This window comes from Sus scrofa, chromosome 15 (assembly GCF_054392235.1).
Source record: "Sus scrofa isolate SSC_HxYL_T2T_F1_AM1 chromosome 15, Sscrofa_HxYL_maternal_Yorkshire_Landrace_v2.0, whole genome shotgun sequence".
Classification (NCBI taxonomy): Eukaryota; Metazoa; Chordata; class Mammalia; order Artiodactyla; family Suidae; genus Sus; species Sus scrofa.
In genome coordinates this window covers 60,527,989-60,552,178 of record NC_139397.1, presented here as the reverse complement: position 1 = coordinate 60,552,178, position 24,190 = coordinate 60,527,989, and the positions used below count along the sequence as shown (strand labels likewise).

The 24,190-nt window shown below is 42.2% G+C and overlaps 2 protein-coding genes across 35 annotated transcripts in view; one reads left to right on the top strand and one right to left on the bottom strand.

Annotated features, from left to right (window-relative positions):
- The window catches only part of LRP2BP (LRP2 binding protein), a 62,623-nt gene extending 53,424 nt beyond the window's left edge, over positions 1-9,199 (top strand). For 14 of the 26 annotated variants that reach the window (XM_084998036.1, XM_021074539.2, XM_084998035.1 and 11 more), the window contains one exon: positions 5,950-9,199. The gene's annotated coding sequence lies outside the window, so the exon portion shown is untranslated. 26 annotated transcript variants of the gene reach the window in all.
- SNX25 (sorting nexin 25) overlaps positions 4,301-24,190 on the bottom strand; it is a 149,446-nt gene continuing 129,556 nt past the window's right edge. For 6 of the 9 annotated variants that reach the window (XM_085000975.1, XM_085000976.1, XM_085000974.1 and 3 more), the window contains 8 exons: positions 21,752-21,892; positions 18,741-18,854; positions 15,147-15,311; positions 12,904-13,021; positions 8,826-8,892; positions 5,970-6,151; positions 5,347-5,447; positions 4,301-4,869 (listed from right to left, as the gene is read on the bottom strand). In XM_085000975.1, coding sequence (XP_084857101.1) covers positions 4,789-4,869; positions 5,347-5,447; positions 5,970-6,151; positions 8,826-8,892; positions 12,904-13,021; positions 15,147-15,311; positions 18,741-18,854; positions 21,752-21,892 — 969 coding nt within the window. In that variant the 3' untranslated portion in view covers positions 4,301-4,788. The remainder of the gene's footprint in view (positions 4,870-5,346; positions 5,448-5,969; positions 6,152-8,825; positions 8,893-12,903; positions 13,022-15,146; positions 15,312-18,740; positions 18,855-21,751; positions 21,893-24,190) is intronic. The other 3 variants (XM_085000972.1, XM_085000978.1, XR_014830417.1) reach the window with 2 other exon arrangements.

The window sequence follows — 24,190 nt, the reverse complement described above, 5'->3', positions numbered from 1 at the left end:
TTAATTTTGTGTCCTGCAAGTTTTACTGAAATCACTGATGAGCTCTAGGAGTTTTCTGGTAGCATCTTTAGGACTTTCTATGTATAGCACCATGTCATCTGTGAACAGTGACAGTTTTACTTCTTTTCCAACTTGGATTCCTTTTATTTCTCCTCTGATCTTAGAGAAAATGCTTTCAGCTTTTCACCCTTATGATGTTGGCTGTGGGTTTGTCATATATGGCCTTTATTATATTGAGGTATGTTCTCTACGCCCACTTTCTGGAGTTTTTATAATAAATGGATGTTGAATTTCATCAAAAGCTTTTTCTGCATCTGCTGAGATGATCATATACTTTTTATTCAATTTGTTAATGTGGTATATCACCATGATTTCCAGATATTGAAAAATCCTTCCTTCCCTGGGATAAATCCCACTTGATCATGGTATATGATCCTTTAAAGGTATTATTGGATTTGGTTTACTAGTATTTTGTTAAGGATTTTTGCATCTATGTTTATGAGTGATACTGGCCTGTAGATTTCTTTTTTTGTGGTATCTTTGGTTTTGGTATCAGGGTGACAGTGGCCTCATAAAATGAGTTCAGAAGTGTTCCTTCTGCAATTTTTTGGATAGGCGTTGGCTCTTCTCAGGTAGAATTCCATCTATCTGGTCCTGGACTTTTTCTTGGGAGTTTTAAAATCACAGATTCAGTTTCAGCACTTGTAATTGATCTGTTCATATCTTCTATTTCTTCCTGATTCAGTTTTAGGAGACTGTACCTAAGAATTTGTCCATTTCTTTTAGGTTGTCCATTTTATTGGCATACAGTTGCTTGTGGTAGTCTCTTTCGATCCTTTGTATTTCTATGGCGTCAGTTTTAACTTTCCCGTTTTCATTTCTTTTTAAATTTTTATTATAGTTGATTTACAATGTTCTGTCAATTTCTGCTCTACAGCAAAGTGACCCAGGTGTACATTTACATACATTCTTTTTTTCACATTATTCTCCATCATGTTCCCTCAAAAGTGATTATAGTTCCTGTGATATACAGCAGGACTCATTGCTTATCCACTCCCAGTGCAGTAGTTTTCATCTACGAACCTCTAACTCCCAGACCATTCCACTCCCTCTCTCTCCCCTTGGAACCACAAGTCTGTTCCAGATATAAGTGATATCATATGATACTTATCTCTTTATGATTTACTTAGTATGAGAGTCTCTAGTTGCATCCATGTTGCTACAAATGGCATTATTTTGTTCTTTATGGCTGAGTAGTATTCCATTGCGTACACGTACCACTTCTTAATCCAGTCATCTGTCAATGGACACTTAGGTTGTTTCCATGTCTTGGCTATTGTGAACAGTGCTGCAATGAACATACGGATGCATGTATCTTTTTCAGTGACAGTTTTGTCTGTACATATGCCCAGGGGTGGGATTGCAGGGTCATGTGGTAGTTCTATGTTTAGTTTTCTGGGGTACCTCATTCTGTTTTCCACAGTGGTTATACCAATTTACATTCCCATCAACAATGTATGAGGGTTCCCTTTTCTCCACACCTTCTACAGGATTTGTTATCTGTAGACTTACTAATGATGGCCTTTCTGACCGCTATTAGGTGGTACCTCATTGTAGTGTTTTGATATACATTTCTCTGATAATTAGTGATGAGCATTTCTCATGTGCCTGTTGACCATCTGTTATCTTCGGAGAAATGTCTATTGAGGTCTTCTGTACATTTTTTCATTTGGGTTGTTTGTTTTTTTTGCTGTTGAGTTGTATGAGTTTGTATATTATGGAGATTACACTGTCAGTTGCATCATTTGAAACTGTTTTCTCCCATTCTGTAAGTTGTCTTTTTTGTTTTTGTTTTTTTAATGGTTTCCTTTGCTATCCCAAAGTTTTTCAGTTTGATAGGTCCCACTGGTTTATTTTGTTTTTATTTCTATTGCTTTGGGCGACTGACCTAAGAAAACATTTGTACAATTGATTTAAGAAGGCTTTGCCTATGGTGTCTTAAGTCTTCAAGCTATTTTGAGTTTTTGTGCATGGTGTAAGGATGTGTTCTAATTTTACTGATTTACATGCAGTTGTCTGGTTTTCCCAGTACCACTTGCTGAAGAGGCTGTCATTTTCACTTCTAATTTTGTTGATTTGGGTCCTCTCCTTTTTTTCTTGATAAGTCTGGCTAAAGGTGTATCAATATTATCATTTCAAAGAACTAGCTTTTAATTTCACCAATCTTTTCTAAGTGTCTAATTTATTTACGCTCTGATCTTTCTTTCAACTTTGGGGTTTGTCCTTTCTCTAGTTGCTTTAGGTATAAGATTTGGCTGTTGGGAGATTTTTCTTATTTTCTGAGGTAAGTTTGTGTTACTATAAATGTCCCTCTTCGAATTTCTTTTACTGCATCCCATAGGTTTTAGATTGTCATGTTTTCATTTGTCTCTAGGTATATTTGATTTCCTTTGATTCCTTCAGTGATCCATTGGTTCTTTACCAGCATATGTTTAGCCTCCACATTTTTGATGTTTTGCAGTTTTTTCCTTGATTTCTAATCTACAAGAGTTGTGGTTGGAAAAGCTATTTGATATGACTTCTATTATATTTACCAAGGCAGCATTTTATTTAACCTAGATAATGTTCCATGTGTGCTTGAAAAGAATGAGTATTCTAGAGTTCCCATCATGGCTCAGTGGTTAATGAATCTGACTAGGAACCATGAGGTTGCAGGTTCGATCCCTAGCCTCACTTAGTGGGTTAAGGATCTGGCTTTGCCGTGAGCTGTGGTGTGGGCTGCAGATGTGGCTCGGATCCGGTGCTGCTGTGGCTCTGGCATAGGCTGGCAGCTACAGCTCCAATTCGACCCCTAGCCTAGGAACCTCCATGTGCCTCAGGTGCAGCCTAGAAAAGATAAAAAAAAAAAAAGAGTATTCTGCTTTAGATGGATGATCTATAAATATCAGTTAAGTACATTGGTCTAATTTGTCATTTTACACTTGTGTTTCCATACTGATTTTGTCTGGATAATCTGTTCGCTGATATAAATGGGGTGTTAAAAATTCCCCCACTATTACTGTGTTACTGTCAATTTCTCCTTTTATGTCTGTTAACATTTCCTTTATATTAAGGTGCTCCTATGTTGGGTGCATATAAATTTACAGTTGTTATATCGTCTTCTCAGATTGATCTTTAATCATTATGTAGTGTCCTTAAAGTCTTTTTTTGTCTGATTTGAGCTTCAAGGCAGCATCTCTCCTCTCAGCCCTGGAGGCTTTGCTCTGGTTTTCTTAATGCCATCCATAGAACATTCCTTTGATTGTTTGAAGATCCAAATTCCCAACCAGTATTCTCTTCTCCACACTCAATCCAGTTCTTCATGCCTTTAAGAATCTGAAGAGAAATGTAATAAGGCAGTATATGGGGACTTTAATAGCACTTTTAATAGCTTTTTTTTTTTAACAGCTATGGCTTAATTATATGTAAGATGGACATTTCCAGTAACTGCTATGTGTTCCCGGGGCTTGCTGACTTCATCCTGCTTCTCTTCTCTGGATGTCTTCTTTACATCCCTGTGAAGGATAATTCTTATCCATGTAACTAGCCAAGTTGAGTTTTTCGAAAGTGTCAAATATCTTGGTTTGAAAAAAGGATGAAAGCTATAGCTAAAAGAATCTCAAAGATAAATTTTGGTTTACAAATTTCTAATCATATGTTTTTCAGAACCTACGGTTCCTATCAAGAACTTGGCAAGTATGACTTAACAATGATATAATCAGTACCACTTTAATATATATATATACATAGGATTTTTCTTTCATGCTTAGTTGGTTTGCTTTCAGTATTCCTGAGGATTAGAAAGGGTAAAAAGTGTTTGATTATCACTGCAAAATAAATGGCAAAACCCAGGAAAATTAAAGTGATTTGTCCACAGTCCCACTATTAAAAACAAAGCAACATCCGTACCCTGGACCTCACATTAATGCCCCTACTAAGCCATAAGGCTTGATGACATCATCAGTTCTCAATAGGCTGAAGTAACTTCCCTCCTTTCTGTTTCCCCAGCTCATCCCTGCCCGTCCTCCAAAGTTCAGCTCACACCCCACTTCCCTAATACAGCATTCTCTCATTCACACTAAAATCCTATTTTTCACATTCATTCTGTTTGGAGAAAGGCAGCAAACTCTATACTTACAGAAGTACTTATGTTACATGCACAGTGGTGTTTTTTTTGTTTTTTGGTTTTTTTTTTTTTTTTTACAAAAAAAGGCACTTAACTGTTTCAACTTTTGAGAGATAAACATCTTAAATACCAGAATTCTGATTCATTTTTATATTTTATTGCTTCAAATGCTTCAAACTATGGGAAATCTTTGGTAAAAATAAAGACAATTTTCACAATAACTTCACACAAAGCACTGCACAACAATGTTCAATACACACGAATATAGGAATGTTCAGAATCCTCAGTGAGGAAATTAACTGTACAAGTTCATAGTTCTTCATTTAAAACAACTTCATAAATATTTAAAATATTTCCTAGGTTCTTATCACATATTAACATTTATATTTCAATCAGTATGTTGACTGTTAAAGGAGTTATATTAAAATAAAAATGAACAGAAGTGTTTTTCTGTTGCCTACTATACAGCATCAAGTTCCCCCCAATTCTGCTTAATTCACATAAAACTAGAGGGAGGTAACTAAAAGATTAATATGGTTCTCAGTCAAGCCCTCTGTGGAAAAGAGGAAAATGTTTCATGTCTATTATTACAGACATTTCTCTGGTGGTTTGCTTGTGCAGTCTCAAACTTGCCCAGCTTTAAGCTGATCTAAATGAGTTCTCAGCTCAGGACACAATTCAATTAGCAGCAGTTCCATCAGCACCTGAATCAAAAAAGAAAAAATGCAGAAAAATGTCTTTCTCTTAGGTATATAGATATGAGTAGACTGTTAGACAAGAGCATGATTTCAGGTCTGAGATGATTCTCAGTGAACAAGTTACTCTCCAACAAAAGTGATTAGTATTTTATAAACTCCATTTAGCATGAGACTGATTTATTTCATGGCCCGTTAACCATCCATAGTATTAAATATTGTTCACTGCTGTCAGACACACAATTGGGAAACAGTCTGCTGAATAAGGAAGCCAAGTAGCCAGGCAGAAATGTTGCCTCGCAAGTCAGAGAAACAACCAAAAGGCAAGGAGGAGGGTGCTTTGCTATCTGTTTGTTTTTTAAACCAAACTGAACAGACAAAAATGAAGCAGAGAAAATGGGCTCAGAGTTACAAATAATAAGGAGTAAGAACATAATTAAAAACTGAAGAAACAGTGAATCCTCTGGGAGGCGTTAAATTACTCACGTATAACAGATGCTTATTGGCTCTCGTTTCTTGCAGCGCATTGAATATTTTTATTATACCGTGACGGGCATTTTGCTGTCCAACAAGGCTCTGAAGCATATCTGAAAAATTAAGTTTATATTCCATGCTACTGCTACAGTGCACATTGTACCCACAATACATAAACAAACGTTTTTTTCCAACATTTAAGGAGAAAATACAGAATTTTCAATATAATTTTAATATGTGGCTACCCAACTAAAAACTGAGCTCTCAAAACAGTACTGAGGGTTTTTAAAGCATAACATTTATTATCTTTTCTAAGACATTTTTCTTGTTAAATCATAATCAGTACTTTCTTATTAGGATTCTCAGTATAAATTCTTAGCAGGAGATAAAGACATGATTTAAAAGGAAAGAAGCAAGTTCTCATGTGGCTCAGGGGGTTACCAATCTAGCGTTGCTGCAGCTGTGGTACAGGTCCCAACTGTGGTAGGGGTTTGATCCCTGGCCTGGGAATTTCCACATGCTATGAGTGAAGCCAAAAGAAAAAAATACGATCATTTTTCATTTGTTATTAACATTTCCTATGTGAAAAAGGGCCTTTTAATCTCTGCCTTTCAGGATCAGAAGGCAAGCCTTACCTGGAATGTTTTCGAGCAGCTTCTGCCGGGCTCTCTGTTTTGTTTCCTGGCTTTGTTCTTTGCTTCGGATTGTGGTCGGTGGTGCCAATTTCCCATTGGGCCAAAAAGCATCCCGGAAAAGGCTGATGTAGTAAACCAACATCTGCTCACTGAAAATCCAATTCACTGTGTCCCGGATTTGTCTTTTAAGAGAAAAATGGTTCTTGGATGAGGTTTTCAAAAATTGTATTCTCTATTCTCAAAAGGCATTTATCAGTGGGTAGGTTAAGATACAGCCCCATCTAAGCGTTTGATGAATAAACTAGGAATTGGATTTTTAAACTCTGGCTCTGAAAGTTACTTTTCATTTCGGTAACCCTGATGACCATTCCTGGAGCTGCCATTTTCACTGGCACTGATTTCTCTACATGTTTGCCTCATGATATCATTCAACCTGGAAGGACAAGAACTGGGAATAGACTCACCAATTTGTTTAAAGCTTCAAGCTACTCTGTGCATAGTACTTAACGTACTAATTTCTCCATGAAGTGGTATAAACTGAAAACATTAAGCCACATAAAGAGTGTCAAAAGTGGTCTGGAAAACCTTGAGTCCGGCAGTCCTGGGGATTCAGAACCAGGCCTTTCCTCCAGCTGGCCCTCGGGACTGCTGTGGCAGAAGACAGTGGGCAGAGGTCCCAGGGCAAAGGAGAAAAGATACCCCCTGTCACCACAAAGGAGGGACTGTGGAAAGACACACTGCTGTCCAGCCACTTCAGCTTCACACATGAATGGAACCTGGGAGACCTTGACCTACAGCTATAGATGAGGTGGTTAGTCAAGTCTCCCCCCCGACTTCACCTGTCAGATTCCAGCCAACCACCCGACTGGGGCTGTCAAGAGACAAACTGTTCAGAGCCAAGTGGTGGTGGAACTGGGAGGGGGTCCCTCTGTAGAAAGGGGGAAGAGTCATTTTAGACCCGTAGTACCAAGAAAACCTGACGTTTCTAACTTTAGGAATAATAAGTCAAAAACCCTTTAAGCATCTGGACTTCCTAGCCAGATGTTTAAAGGGACTCTGTGAGGTTTTCAGGAATAGTATCTGAAATATATGTTTCAAGCCCAGCACTCTGCATACAGGAGTCTAGTCAGCGATGAAGTCTACACTCTACTAGGAGTCAAAACCACAGTAATCCTGCTGGTAACTGCACGTCTCTTCAGACACTTCCCTTTACTGCTAAGAACCGTGCAATTCCTATCTAGACCAAATATAATAATTTTATTAATTCAGGGGGCTTCAACTTTAAGAGAACCTGTTTGACCTGCCTGCCTAGGTGAAATCTACATAAAGTCTACACAGACAGCTACTTTGGGTTTGGGTTACTCACTGACACCTCATAAAGAAATGAAGATCGAGAATCTCAATTTGCAACTTGAAATTTGGTGAGTGACTCTTACCAAAGGCCATCACCTAAGTGTTTCTATCACTTTAGGCCTGACATTGTGTTAGCCAAAACCACGGGAAGCTTCTGAAGTAATTCTAAGATGTGAAATTACCGTTGGTTCATGGCAAGAGGTACATATCGTACTGCTGCTTAATTTGATGGTGTGTCATCATCTGCCTGAGGCAAAAATAGCAAAGGGCCAGGTGCTAGTAATTTCTCTACCTGATAAAAAGCCCACTGAAACCAAGAGCCTGAAAATTCTCTCCATGATGCCCCACCCCCAGCCCCATGAAAATAACTGCCAGCTGTATTCACCACTTTCAAACCACAGCTGCTCATTTTAAAATTAAGAGCCCACATCATAAATAGGAGCAAGGAATGCATGCATGATTTGCTGAAACTGAAAAATAAATTAGCAGGTCTAGAGTTCTGAGAAAAATAGGGCCATATGGGAAATTTCTTTATCCAAGGCATGTCAGTATTAAGGTTAAGAGGTCTGCCTAAGACTGAAGCTGTTAAACAGGACAATTTTCTGCTTAAAACAAAAGACTACAATACTAAGTCAACTAAACAAGCCACTAACATTTTTTTTTAATCTTAGAAGTAAAGTAAACTTTGGTTTACGATCACAAGGAAAATATGTTCTATTTGCAAATGAAAAAAAATAGCAAAAATCTGTTTCCCATAAAAATGTATAAGATTTATATGATAAAACTATGTTGACCTTACTCATATATTTGACAACTAAATTCTCCACTTGGAAAAATCTGGTAATTTCATCTTAAAATATTTTGCTATACAAAAAAATTTTGATTTTTTTCCCCCCTTTTAGCAACTGACTCACATTTTTGTTTGTGGGAAAGTCATAATTGTTTATAAAGAGTACTGGGCACAAAGTATAACTTTTCTGTGTATGGATAATGTGATATAGCTTAGAATACACTTATGGCTTATAGTACTGTTACATGATACACACACCCCTCATGGCTACTCAGATATTAACAAGAGGAAACACTATTGTAATGTCATCTAAAAAATATATGGTTTGCGTTTCCCGCCCAATAAATACCTGCCATGCAGTACTCACCCTACTTTCATCAGCGTCTAAGCCTTAAACGGATCCTTATCATGTGACATAAAAACACTGTACCCAACATACTCAAACGAGTCATCATGTCAAAAGAGAACTTTATAGAACAATTTCCTGGCCCTCGTCATCCAGCCTGCCAGAGCCAGCTCAAGCGCTGGCCTCTAGAGCACCGTGCATTCTGTGGGAGAAGTTCTTGCAGAAACCTCCTTCCCTATCTGATCACAGAATCCTATCATAAACAGAAAGTGAGAGACACTAAAATACCTTCCATTGGGGAGGGAGCTGGACTATTAGAGGCAAAAGGGCAGGACATGAATTCAAATATTAATTTTGTGCAACTCACTTGTTGATGGTTCTTCCAAAAGTGACCTGAACGAGAGCAATTAATGTTCTTCTCACCCATTTAAACACTAAAATATAAATCAGAGGAAAAGCATTATCACAGGCTGTCACAATCGTGACATTTTCATAGTGGCACAAAGCAAAAATCTCACATCACTCAATCTGAGGCCTGACACTAAGTCAGGGGTTATGAGATCCGCAGAGTTTGGGTCTAGGTTAGCACACTTTCGCCCAGGGAAATTCTAATGACTGAGCTTTCATTTTCTACTTAGCAAGTGATGAAATGAAACCTGAGACTTTTTACAGCTTCTCAATGACTGAAACAACAGCTGAGCTAGCAAGTGGCAATAAAACTTCACGTGTCTGGGCTATTGACAATGTCTGTTTTTCATGTCTGTCTGGCTTGTTGAACCCAATTTTCTAACACACTACTCCGAATGAGAGCATCTGCAGTCAACTGTTGACAAATATTTTGAAATATTAATGAATCAATGAGTTTAACTGCTCCCTTCTGAATGGCAACTTGTAGATCATATGTCTTTATACACTTTATGCCTGTGGGGGAAGAGAAGGGAACTGAGTGAATCATGGCCTTGGGGCTTCTGTGCCAACACCTGGAAGAGCTGGGCACCACCCTCTCTTCTCAGCACCTCAGTGTCCTCATCTGGAAAAGGACAGTGTTAACATGGACTTTTTTTTTTTGGGTTGAGAGTCATGTCAATATTTTGAGTGAAAGAGTTTTGTGAAGGATCCTACAGATCTAAACTTTTTAAATTAACATTACATTAGGAGACACAGTGTTACAAGTACAATACGAATATAAACCAAAAGAAGGCAAAGTAATACTGTGAGGACACTTTTGGTCTGCAAATTAGAACCTAAACCAAATACTCCATTTATATATTCACCTTCCTCCACTGAAATGTGTAGCTACTGATGCATGACTTGGGTATGATGGAGCTGAGGATTCAGGGCCCCTGCACCGTAAGAAAACCTTTTAAGGAGTAAATTCACAAATACCTCTGTAGAAGGGAAGACGCACACACAAAACCCAACAACTAACACAGTCTTGGTTGTAACTTTAAAAGATTCTCAAATCATTTCTAGCTCTTAAAATGGATCTAAGAGTCCAGTGACAGTGATGTTGTTAAATCTTCAAGCGAGAGTCAAATCATGGAGTTAGAACCACACCAGGAACTCAGAGGTGCTGCGGGCTTGCAGCCGTGCCCACCCGGGGCCAGTGTCAGCTGGGGTGTGTGCCCGCTGGGGACAAGAACATCTCCCTGAGAACTCTCTAGGGCAGGAGAGAGGCAGTTCAGACCCCGAGGACAGAGGACATGTGCACCTCCAGGAAGATTGCCTGAAGGCCAAGCAACTGGCTATAAATGTTTAAACCAGCTCTATTTCTGGTCCCTTCCCTAAACTGAACTAGAGCAGGAAAAAAAAATGGCTCTGCTACCAATTCTCAATTCTCTTCCACCGCTGATACCCCCGATGCCACCATTCCCTCACCTTCCCCAATGCCCCCCACTCCAGCCCCACACAAAAGAGCCCCCAGCTCCTTCCAAGGACTCCTTTGTTCGAAGCCACAGAGGCCACTGCAGCAATACTAGGATTTTGCTGCTGGCAAATATATCACATCTCATTATCAACAATGCTCTATCTGTGCCCCTCTGAAATGGCACTAGCAAAACCTAATATTCTCCTGAGAAGGCACACAAGGGAGGAAATGACCCAGAGCCCTGCTCCTGCCCTGCCCGCCTCTGACCATCCACCACATCTCAGTCTCTGTTGCAAAGACACACTAAGCAAAGGACTCAGGGGGTGCTTCCTCATTCTGATCACCTCCAAGGGAGACAGGTGGACTCATGATTTAATGGGCAGATTTCACTGAGGAAGAGCCAGACCTTGGGGGGAGGACTGTTTTTTTCTGCCTATACTGAACCAATTCAAACATCAGCATACATCTGAAAGTTTCTGTGATACAGACCAGCTATAGCTTTTCACCTGAAAGGATCCTTAATACTTGGATGATATTCCGTCAGGTGGGTATTTCTTAATTTAACTATCATCAGTTTCTGAAGTTGAGCTTAAGTTCCAACTTTTCGGTATTGCTGAAATGAATTATGCTCAAATAAACATCTTTATATATAAATCTCAGCCTGTGGTTTAGAATTTAATTGTGTCTACTGCTTAATGTGAATTACAACTTTAAAACCCTTATATTGTAAGTTCACTGAAGGAAGAACCTACCTCTGACATACTTTTGTTTCTTCTACAGACCCTATCTAAAACATAAGGGCCCAAAGTGTTCGCTGATTATTTTAGATTTGTTTTAGAGGAAGAAAAAGTTCAATGACCAGAACAGTTAATTCCAGCACTGAAAATTTTCTCATTCATTCATCCATCCATCCGTCCAGGCACCTACTACTGAAGAGGCACTATATTCGATACTGAGGGTTAAAAGACACAAAAGACGTGCATAGGTTTATAGGAGCACCTGAAGTTTTCTCATCTGGGAATAACTCTCTAAGTGACATGTTAAGGGATATATAATAAGCAATGCACAGCCCCACTTTCTGTACAGGACCAACTCTCAGCCCACCCTCCCCGCCCCAAGGGAAAGTATGCTCTTCTGAGTGGACAGAGCCCAGGACATTCTCAGGACACGTTTTACTGGTTGGTGACATTACTGTGTCTTACAAAACCCTGCTCTTCTCAAGTGCTTCCTCTTCTAGGTGGTCAGGTGTGCCTTTATGCATCTGTCACACCTCTAGCTAGAACTGCAGCTCCAGGTATGACCAAATACGCTGGTCTCAAGATTCAGAGCATTGAGAGGGGGGTGCTTTGGGAGGTGAGGGTGGGCAGAAAGTCCTATTAAGGACCCAAGACTAAAGCCAAGTAGAACAGTTTCATCTTTCACCCCGGTTCTGCTTTAGGAGAAGGGCACTTGCACAGGTCTTAACAAAACAGTATTTTTCTTTTCTTTTTAGGGCTGCACCTATGGCATATGGAAGTTCCCTTTGCTAGGGATCAACTGGAGCTTCAGCTGCCGACCTACACCACAAAACACCACCAGATCCGAGCTGCATCTGTGACTTACACTGCAGGCAGGGCCAGATCCTTAACCCACTGAGGGAGACCAGGGATTGAACCTGCATCCTACGAAGACTACATCAGGTTCTTAACCCACTGAGCCACAACAGGAACTCCACAAAATAATATTTTGATCCTCTTTTCACTCTGGTTTCTTCTTAGTACATCTCTCAAGAATTAGGGTAGGATCTCTCATCTTGGCACTCCTGTCATTTGGGGCAGGGTAACTCTTGGTTGTGGGGAACATCCTGTGCTCTGAGGATATTCAGCAGCATTCCTGGCCTCTACCCACAAGATGCCAGTAGCAACTCCCCCAAGTTGTGACAGCCCAAAATGCTTCCAGACATGGAGACAAAATTCCCCTGCACCTCCACTGATGAGCACTCCTCCAGGGAGCAAAGGTGGCTGAAAGCAGGCTTGGGTGTCCCTGCGTCCCTGGCCACATAAGCACCTTTAACAACAGGGCTCTTCCTCTGCTATGCAAGATCAGTGTCGGCATACCTTCTGGTGCCAAAGCAATGAGGCTATATGCTAAGTCCCATAAAAAGAAGTTCAAAGGAGTTCCCATTGTGGCACAGTGGTTAATGAATCCGACTAGGAACCATGAGGTTGCGGGTTCGATCCCTGGCCTTGCTCAGTGGGTTAAGGATCTGGTGTTGCCGTGAGCTGTGGTGTAGGTTGCAGACGTGGCTCAGATCTCACATTGCTGTGGCTCTGGCGTAGGCCTGTGGCTACAGCTCCGGATCGACCCCTGGAGCTTGGGAACCTCCATATGCCACGGGAGCGGCCCAAGAAACGGCAAAAAGACAAAAAAAAAAAAAAAAAAAATCAAAGCCTTCCACCTTTCTGTATTCAGAGGAACACAGTGCAGAGTAACTCAGGAGGTTCCATGAGTACAGACATGATTATCTGTCCCGAGGCTGTATCCTCAGATGTAACCACTTAACCAGGAAACATCACTGAATAATCACAAAGAGGCTTACTTCCACGAAGTTCAAAAATCTCCCCAATCAACATGAAGCAGGGTTCAGCCAAGGCATCTTTCCTTCCGTCCACATCATCACCATAATCTGACAGGTCACTGTCCTCCTCTATCTCCTCCTGGGGGAACAGAAAAGTCACAGGAAGCAGGTCACTCACCCCAGAAAGGTATCAGAGTTCCTCTCCTCCAACTGTCAATTCCAAGCTGTGCTCATATTTCAACCTCACATAGCCCTTCAACCCTCCTACATGCAGAAATCTATGCATTTTTAAAAAGAGGCCAAAGTACATCTAACCTCAGGGAAAAGCCTGATCTGAAAGCCTTGTTCAAGGTCTAAAATTATTCTGGGGGGTTCCCGTCATGGCGCAGTGGTTAACAAATCCAACTAGGAACCATGAGGTTGCGGGTTCGATTCCTGGCCTTGCTCAGTAGGTTAAGGATCCAGCATTGCCGTGAGCTGTGATGTAGGTCACAGACACAGCTCGGATCCCAAGTTGCTGTGGCTCTGGCGGAGGCGGGAGGCTACAGCTCCGATTGGACTCCTGGCCTGAGAACCTCCATATGCCACGGGAGTGGCTCAAGAAAAGGCAAAAAGACCAATATAAATAAATAAATAAATAATAAAATTATTCTGAAAAACCTCTGTCACTATACTAATGAGTGAGTCGATTAACAAAATAGTTTTCTAACCATTTTGAGTTTTAAAAGTAAGGCCTTTTAATTTAAATGATTTTAGTCTCCATGTGTTTGTGTTTTTTGCAGTTTTTTTCTTGTTGCTGATTTCTAGTCTTATAGTGTTGTAGTGATAAAAAATGCTTTACAAGATTTAAATTTTCTTTAATTTACTTAGGCTTGGTTTGTGGCCCACTAGTTCCATGTGTGCTTGAGAAGAATGTGCATTAAATGATTTTAAATTCACTTTTTTTTTAAAAGACATGTATATTTTAAAGTAATTTATTTTCAAATTTCTGATTCAAGCTTTTATTCTGTATTTTAGCCAGTCCCATCTCATCTGTATATCAGCAAATTTCAGCTGAAAACACATTATACGCCAGCTATTGGGCTAGTGTAATAGCTGGCGTGGCCCACAGCTCTGTGGGGAGGCAACCAGTATACGCGTGGCTGTTTCTACAAGCAGGATGAAGTGCTGAAACAGGGGTGCAAATATTGGGCAGTAGAACGACAGATATTCATTCCAATGTCTGCAGAGAGGTGGCAGCTGAAGCTATGGGATCTAGCGACAGGGCTCTGGGGGGCCGGGTGAGCGGAGAAGAAGGCTGGGGAGTCAAGAGGCAGGAGGAGTCCCCCAAACGCCACAGCGTGATTACAAGTCCAGCAGCATACAATGCTGCCGAGGGTGGTGGAGCTGCAGATGGAGAGGAGGCCACTGGTCAGTCACCGGCCTCCCTTTCAGAGAGCAGTTCCTGGAGCGACCGGGCCATAGTGTAAATCCCAAGAGGTTCAGAGAGAAGTGGGAGATGATGGAGGAGACGGGGCCGAGTGCGGTCAAACACTGCATATGCGGCCATGAGGAAAGAGGCAGGAGAGATGCTTGGAGGCTTGGGATGCAGTAAAGCAGATGCTCCTTTTCATTGTTGGTTCCTTCTGTCCAAACTCATTAAACCAACGCTGGTGAAGAGGCGGTGGCATCTGGCACTGAACTAAGAAGGTACCCAATTTTGGAGACAGGCTCGTGCAACTTGCTGGAGAGCCAAGTGAGGGGCCCCAGCAGCCTCAGCGCAGGAAGGAGCTCACCCTGGAGGGACGCTGCAGGCCAGGAAGGAGGTGGCGAAGGTCTGCCATGTCTCTCTTCCTTCACCCACACACATCATTGCTACGTTCATGTTGCTTCAGAATATTCTATGACTTTCCATTCCCTGAGAATAAAGCCTGAACTTCTCAGCTCGGCACAGCCTTACCCCTCCCTTCTGCTTTTTGCCTCGTCTTCCGCCAGCCCCACTCACTACGGGAGCCCTCTCCGCAAACAAAGACATACTGACTGTTCCCCAGTCACATCCTCCTCTCCCGAACCTATTAGCACCAACTCCTCCATGATGACAGCCCTGTCCACCCACCTACCTGGTTGTTAATTCTGTCCCTAAATATGACAGCAGTGATAACTGAAATGTTTTTTCTTTTTCCCCATTTGTAGCAAACTTTCAACAAATAACTGCTACTTCAAACAGCCTTCAATACATTTGCTTAAATATGCTTCACAAACAGCACAACCTTCAAACAGCTCACCTCCTGATGGGAGAAGAAGTCACGAGGGAGTCTTTCCAAAAATGAGGATAATGAAAAAGTGGATTTTTTCCCCTGCACGTCAATAACCTTGAGGTAGTCAGGAGAAGGGCTCAAAAAGGCATAAAGTGCTTCACTCTGACACAGTCTTTCATCTGAAAGCAGATTCTGTGGGAGAAAGAGGATTAATTCCTCCTATGATAGGAACAGGTCTGTGCTCTGGGAGCCACGAGAAGTAAAGGCAAAGAGTTGAAAGGACATTTACTTTCATCGTTAATTCTGAACCTAAAACCACTTCCCTCTGCCCCGAAGATAAAATACATCAGCTCAATTCTCACTGATCTTAATAGCAAATAACCCTCTCTAGGTTAACCCAGTGCCTGAATCACTGCAGGCAGGAGACAGTGTGCAGCAAATAGAACTCACTGCTCAGGGCAACATAAAGTTTCACGTCATTGCACTCTGCCCTGGATCCCAGGGCCACCACCTTTGAAAGTCAACTTTCACTCATTTTTGTTTGAACACTGTACATATTTGCATATCACACGGTGGATTCCACTTGACTCTCCTTTCCAGGCTCTGTGCAGACTTTGCCCATCAGTGAAAAAAAAAAGAGCTTTGAGTTGTCTCATGGTAGGAAGGAACTACTGGGAGTAGTTTTCTGTCCCTGTGCTGCCATACTCCACAGGTAGTGCTTGTTTACATAATTATACAACTGTTTTTACTGGTCCATAACCTGGAAATTTCCTAAAGTTCTCAATACACTTCTCTGGCCTTAAGAGAGAGGGAAGGAGAACAGGCAGCAAGTGTGTGTGTACAAAGCCAGTGCTACTGGTAAGACGGGAGAGTCACCAATGCGACCACAAGAATGTGTAAATGTCTAACATTCAAAGATACAGGGTTGGAGTTCCCGTCGTGGTGCAGTGGTTAATGAATCCGACTAGGAGCCATGAGGTTGTGGGTTCGATTCCTGGCTTTGCTCAGTGGGTTAAGGATCCAGCATTGCCGTGAGCTGTGGTGTAGGTTGCAGACGCGGCTTGGATCCGTGTTGCTGTGGCTCTGGTGTAGGCCGGCAGCTACAGCTCTGATTCGACCCCTAGCCTGGGAACCTCCATATGCCGCAGGAAGCGGCCCTAGAAAAAGACAAAAAAAAAAAACCAAAAAAACCAAAAAAAAAAAAACAAACCAAGACACAGGGTTTAGGAAAAAATGAACCAGTGGAGACTTTGCTGCATGAATGGTGTTACCCCCTGGGGGGATGGTCCATGATGTTCATATTATATTTGTCCCAAGATGAAGGTTGAAACTGATAAACCCCATGACCCACCCTAGAAAGGGTACCTCTGAGGGTACCCAATACTGCCACACTGGGGACGGGGGTCCGAGGGTCACCCCCAGAATTCTAGTAGCTCTCAGCTTCCCATGTCCTGAGGAAGACTGGCCTGAGGGTGAAGTGCTGCCTCAGACATAAGGAAGGGGGTTAGGCAATGGGCAGGTGGTGTCACCGTGTCCCTCCTGCCTTCCCTGGCCCCAGAGCCTTTATGCTTCTATAGAGTATTAAATGTTCAGTTATGTGAAGGTGGATTAGAAGGAGGGAGATAGTCTCCTACCTTGATCTCCTTTGGCTAATCTATTCTCCAACACCATTTTATAAAATAGTAGGAAATGATAACAAATGGTTAAGTTTCAAATAATAAAAGCAGGAAGTACCCCTGTGGCACAGTGGGTTAAGGATCTGGCATTGCCGCAGCTGTGGTGTGGGTTCAATCCCTGGCCCGGGAACTTCCACGTGCTGCGAGTGCAGCCACAAAAATTATACTATCAATATAAATAATGAAATCGTTAAGGATGAAAAGTCTTTGGACTAAGTTATATTCTATTATGAAGGAAAATAACCAAGCTGAATATGTATGAAGAGTTAGAAATGTTCTCACATTTGTGAGGCAAGGTATAATTGGGGTTTTACAATTTTTAAGCTGAGGACGGAATCCTATTCCCAACTCCTTCCCCCCAAAAGCTCAGGGCATGTTATTCTATTACTGGGGAGACCTAAGAGGGATACGCAGCAGACAATGAAGAGTGTAAAGCACTCCGGGGAGAGAGAACAGCAGTGCACACCCAGAAGTGGGTGCAATTATTGTATTTCCTGAGGGAAATCAATCTATCTATCCATCCACGTACACACACGTATATATGCACATACATTTTTATAAATTACATACATTTAAAGAGAGAGAAAGATATGAGAGAAAAAGTGAAACTGATAACACTTGCAAGGCAACTCTGGCTTAAGTTATATACTCTAACTATGATCCATACTTCTGATTCAGTTAAATATACTTTAATATAGCCCTTACTAAGAATTTGGCAACATCTGCTATCAAGTCTCAGGTCTTATAGCTGCTACTGCATTGGCAAAAAATGTTTGATGAGGCAAAGGTTCACACCCCCTAAGAACTATAAGGGCTTTGAAGTCCACAGTTTGAGCAACTAACTATACTCTGAGTACAGAGGCATTGGCTAAGGGAAAAATAAATAGTGGTTGCCATTGGAGACAGCATACCTTTGTCTGGTCTTATGCTCTACAAATAGACTGAAGAAAAACAAGTGTTTAGAGGAAATTAGGAGGCTATCTTTAGGCTCTTGGGGTGGGCAAAGACTTCTTAACATGCACAAAAAGCATTAACCATAAAAGGGAAAAAAATGGATAAATGGACTAAATTAAAATCAAGAACTTATTCTCTTTAAAAGAACTCATTAAGAGAGTGAAAAGGCACAGAAAGATTTCTGAGCACATATGCTCTGACAAGAGATGCACATCCAACACTCCCAAAAACTCCTGCAAACCCATACAGAAGAGACAGGAGACTACACAGGAAAGTAGACACAACTTTAACGTCACAAAAGAGACCATGCAGTGTGGAACCATCAGCATCCCACATGCTGCTGGAGAAAGTATACTACTATGACCACTGCAAAAACCTGAAAAACCTAAAGCCCAAGGATTACCCAGCAGCTTGTCACCAAAGACAAGTCCTAGAAGCATGAACCCATGCTCTTCCCAACAGGCACCGCCCGGAGACCTGCTAAAGGCCCAGCAACAGGGGCCTGGAGAGGCTGGGGGGTATTGGCACCAGCAGAAGCCCACCAACAATGAAACTGAAAATGAAATTAAAGAACGACCTGCAACTACAGAAACATGATGGGAGAACCTCGGGAACAAGATCTGAGTGAAGGGACTCAGATGGAAGGGGAACCACACCACGTGATCCCTTCACATTAAGTTCAAAAACTGCAGTGACTGTATGGTGGGGGCCAGGACCGTGGTCACCTGTGGTGAGGCTGCCCGGCTGGGACTGGGTGCTAGTTACAAGGGGTGTTCAGTTTGTTAAACTGGAGAAAGTTATACAAATGGTATCTGCATTTTCTGCATGTCTAGTATATTTTAACAATGAAAAAAAACAACCAAGCAAACCCAAAACCCAAAGATATTTTCAACATGTGAGAACAGAAAGCAAACAGGCAAACTCTTTGACGATAGCTTAACCCCAAGTAACTGATGTTCCCTCCCATATGCAAACTTTTTCAGTTGCTTACCTGTAAAAACTTATTTAATTGATTCTTTGACTTTTCCATAAACTTTTGATCTATAGATTTGAAAGGCAGCTTGCTAAGAGAAGGCAACTGGACTTTTTTTAAAGAAGGGAAACACTGTGAGGGAAAAAAATTAAATGTTAGTATTGTGAAATTATATTTTAATATGAAAAAGATTTTAGATTTTTAATAAGAACAAACCAAATATCCTCCTCTTGTACTTGGTTCCTAGGACTGAAGACACTGAAAACCTACTTGTTCTAATCAGGCTCAAGGAATGTGGAGGAGTGGGATATGTGATGAAAAAAGGAAACGCTGGTCCCTAGACTTACAGACGCCTGGAAGCTGGGAGTCCCGGAGCAGGGCTGAGAAGATGGGTCTGCACAAGCTGCCCAGAGCACGAGGTGCTGGGTATGGACCCCTGCTCACGGCAAGAGGGTTTTTCTCTTAGAATGTGTTTTGTTTACAACATCTCTAAAAAGTTATCAAGGTTGACAAAAGAAGATGATGGAAAGAGAGAATTACTTGGGTTGCAGCTTTACTACTGCCTTTCAAGGGCAAACTGCAGAACGTAAATGTATCAGTAATAATACAATGTTATAAATAACAACAGACTTCCCTTTGGGGATTAAGTCCTACACTATGCCACACACTGTGCCAGAACTGCTCTGAGTTCGGAGGATCGGGACTATTTTACATGTGAGACACCAGGATCGGGATCAAAGCCCAGATCATCCAACTATAAAGTCTGATCTTGGTGCCAACGCCCACAGGACTTGCCCCTCAGACACTGGGAGAACAGTGGGTTCCAAATGCTACAGACTCTGCCGCTTCTTTAAGGCTCTGGGGCCACTGGGAAATGCTGAATAAATCAGCTGCTACTGAAAAGGAAGTGAGCACAGACAGAGGCTGCCTGCCGCAGCTTCCTCCTGCTGTCTTCAGCATCAGAGCAGCCCCCGCCAGCCTGGCCACAGCAAGGACGGCCGGTGCAAGTTACTCAGAGCAAAGGTATGTAAGTGCCTCAGCTGGTGGAAAAGGAAACAGTGGCCTTTTCTACACAGCCCAGTAACGCACCTTGAGTACGAGGGCATTCACCCAAGGACTCCAAGGTTCAAGTTCAGGGTAAAATTTGAGGGAAATGAAACAGGCAGTGAGAGGTAGAGGGAAAGATTAAGACCACCAGGGACCCACAAAGGTGGTTCCTGTCACAACTGTCAACAGGAAGTGTTCTTCCAAAAAACGAATAAACAAAACAAACAAACAAAAGGAAGAAAAAAGCAAAGGAAAAGAAAAGCTCACACAACAGGAACTATCAAGGGGGAGAGAAGAACCCAGTAATCAGGCAACAGATGAAGAAAGGTAACGAGACGAAAGGGCGGACATGAAATTTTATAAAGTTTGTTTCCTTTAATGCTTCAGTGCAACTGTTTTTGAAAGAAGTTAGTAATTAAAAGAGTTTTTTTAAAAAAATCTCCTAGGAGAAAAGGTGAAAGGAAACAGACATATTTCATTTGCAAAAGAGGGGTCAGTGAGGTGAACACAGGGTTGTACCAGCATCAGTTCATCTGTGCAAGAAAAAAATGGACTTAAATGAAGGTAGAAATGACTGAAGAGCTCTTTAATTGCTGGGGTAAAGGGAAATTAGCTCCAGTAGGTGGAGAGTTAGAGGATACTCAACTTCCGAGAAAAATGGAAAAATAACGAATGACGAGCCGGACTCTAGTCCTGGTTTGGCCGTGATGTATACATCCTGTGATAAGTCAATTAAACTCTCTGGGATCAGTTTCCCTCATCTATCAAATAAAAGAACTGACCTATATTAGTGGCTTTCAAACATTTTAAACTAAAACCCACAGTAGGAAACACATACCACTGCAACCCACACACAGGTGCAGATATACACACTTATACATGTAACACACACACACCCCCACCCACACATGCAGTGTACACACATACATACATATATGACTCAGGCATGCAATACGCACACCATACCTATAGCACATACACCCATACTTAAAATACACACACCCATAAAACTGAAACGAAAGTTCCATGAAGCAATGCTCATATGACCACTGTAGCTGCTACTAAAGGTGATGAGGTTTGCTCTGTGCAGTATATTCCTCTAAAGGCTTTGTACCCGCTTACTCCCTTCATTCTCACAGCAGCTCTGTGAGACAGGTGAAGTAGGTACTATCAATATTTGTACTTCCCTGATGAGGAAAAAGAAGCACAAAGAGACAGGGTGACAGGTCCCAGGCCACATAGCTAGTAAGTAGTAAAGCAAGGATCCAAAGTGGATCCAAATTGAGCACCCTGGCTCCAGCATCTTTGCTTTCAATCATGACACTTTGGAGTTCCTGTCGTGGCTCAGTGGTTAATGAATCCGCGACTAGGAACCATGAGGTTGCGGGTTCAATCCCTGCCCTTGCTCAGTGGGTTAATGATCCGCTGTTGCCGTGAGCTGTGGTGTAGGTTGCAGATGCGGCTCGGATCCCACGTTGCTGTGGCTCTGGTGTAGGCTGGCGGCTATAGGTCCGATTGGACCCCTAGCCTGGGAACCTCCATATGCTGCAGGAGCGGCCCAAGAAATGGCAAAAAGACAGGAAAAAAAAAATCATGACACTTTACAGATTAATTCCTTTATGTGATGAAATGTCTTCTATTCTATTCTCTTTCTATTGCTGCAAAATCCATAAACCCATAACTGCTCTCACCAGCCACTAATGGGTCACGACTGGCAGCTTGGAAATCACTGCCCATAGATTATCCCCAGCTCTCTTCCAGCTCTGGGGTTCTGTGGGGTTCGGCAGAGGTCAGACAATTATCTACCCTAAAGGATTTAGACTAGACCCTAGATGCTTGCTCTCTGAATAAAAATGCCACTTTGCCAGTATCAACAGCACAGGAGAAAGGTCAATCAGCTTCCTTGTGTGTAAAAACTGAAGTAAGCCCTTAAATCTCTTCTTGCTCAGTAATTCTAAATCTGTGTTCACAGGTATTCATACCTCACTAAGTTTCCGGTGTAAATTTTGAAATTCACTGAGCCTCCTGGGGACTGTCCAGTTCTTAGTTTCAACTCCTCCCACTTCTTGTAGGCTAACCGTGACAAAGTAACAGGGCATTTGTTCACCATTCTCTTCTGTAACCTTGGAAAAGCAGACACAACAGCAACAAGCGTGGTGAGCAGAACAGTTAAGACTTTTAAGTGTCCCCCACACTCTTCATCTGCCTGGTGTGTACGTCCCACCCAATCTCCAACACTTGAAAACGATGGGTCCTGGAGTTGCCGTTGTGGCTCAGAGGGTTAAGGACCCAATGTTGTCTCTGTGACGACGTGGATTCGATCCCTGGCCTGGCACAGCAATTTAAGGATCCAGCATTCCTGCAAGCTGCAGCGTAGGTCACAGATGCAGCTCGGATCCAACATTGCTGTGGCTGCAGCATAGGCCAGCACCTGCAGCTCCAATTTGACCCCTGGCCCAGGAACTGCCATATGCCGCAGGTGTGGCCATAAGGAAAAAAAAAAAAAAAAAAGAAAATTATGGGTTGTATTCTGGCAGGTAGGTTATGTTATACAGCACAGCTGACCTTAAACTGAGGGATTATCTGGGCAGGCCTATCCTAACCACACAAGGCCTTTCAAAGCAAAGCGCTTTCTCTGGCAAGTGGTAGAGGAGTCAGAGGAAACACAAGAAGGATTTGATTTGTTGTACCAGCGTGAAGATGGGAAGGGACACGGGGATAGGCTCTGGGAGTATCTCCAGAAACTGAGAACACCACCCCACTGACATCAAGAAACACAGACCTCAGTCCCACCAGCAAAGGGAGCTGAACTCTGCCAACGACTGGAATGAACTTGGAAGTGGATTTTCCCCATGTTCTCCAGGCAAGAACTCAGTCTCGCCCATAACTTGATTTCAGCCTCACGATACAGTGAGCAGAGGATAGTCACGCAGCACTGGACTTTCAACCTGCAGAACTGTGAGCTTAATAATGGGTGATGTTTTGAGCCATGCATTGTGTGGTAATTTGCTATGCAGCAAAAGAAAACTAACATAGCAAACCTAATACCCTGTGTTTCCTTGAAAAAGCAAATAAACAGTAAGCAAACAGATGTGATAGACCAAAACCTCTCCCAGAGGATGGGGCCTTCCCCAGTTTAACATGGGATTCAACAAACCATGATTTCCATTTTCACATAATTGCATATTGGGAAACATAACTTCTTCTCAACTAAGAGAATTCTTAAACATCTATGCACACAGTCTAGCACAATTCAGAATAGGCCACTATTGCTTTTAATTTGGATAAGAGGAGAAACAAAAAGAAAATACACTGAATTTAGCTTGAATTAGTAAATGAACCAAATGAGAGAGAAAGAGTCAACAGAAAGATAGGCAAAGGAATGAGAGGCCAGACTTGCTGGGCACCAGCTGAGTCCCCTGTGAGGATGGGAGGTGGAAGCACAGACAGGCCTTGGGCTGCCTGGGACCCCACAGCTCACAGGGGGCTCAGCTGGTCTCAGAACCTGGAGAGCCCGATATGAGGTAAACACATCTTCCACATTCCCATACGGGGCTGCTTCTTGAACTCCTAACAATCAGGTGACTCCTCTGTGTCCACTTCCATTATCTTGTCTGGGATCAAGGTTACAGCAAGTTCCTGAGTAACAACTGATCACCAGGGCAAAGTGCCTCATGAGAATGCTTCCTCCTTCCCTCCCTCCCTCCTCCCTTCAGTATTTGTCTCTGGACGATTATTTTAATAAATTGTGAAATGTCAGAGGCAGCTCTAGGCAAAACTTGGGAGGTGACAGAATTTGCGTTCCTCTCCCACCCTCTGTTATCTCTTGACATTACATACCCTGAGCCGACCCCTTCCTAGACTTCCACTCTAAACATAATTACACCTGTTGGTGATCAAGCGTTTCTACATGGCTCTCCAAGGCTCTGCTCCATGGCCCCTGCCTCTCCTCAGGAAAGGTAACTGCCCTTCAGTTCATCTTAATGTGAATGTCCATGCATGCCAAAGACCCAGTAAGCTCTCACATAATGCATGTGCTTTCAGGGTGGCTTTTGGAAAATGTGTGCTATTTTGCTACCTAAACTAGATGTGAATTTAAAACTGTAAAACTTTTTTACATTTCAGTAAAAATGAAATGAGATAAAATAAAATCACAGTTAAAAAGAGGGGAAAAAAAAGAATGAACATCAGATAGTGAATTTAAGCCCTCCCCCCAGGAAGCATGTCAGGGATGGGAAAAGCAGGGATGGATAAAAATAAGTTGGAAAGGCCATCATCAAAAGGTCTACAAACAATAGGTGCTGGAGAGGGTGTGGAGAAAAAAGAACCCTATTACGCTCTTGCTGGGATTGTACATTGGTGCAACCACTGTGGAAAACAGTATGGAGATGCCTCAGACAACTACAAATAGAACTACCATT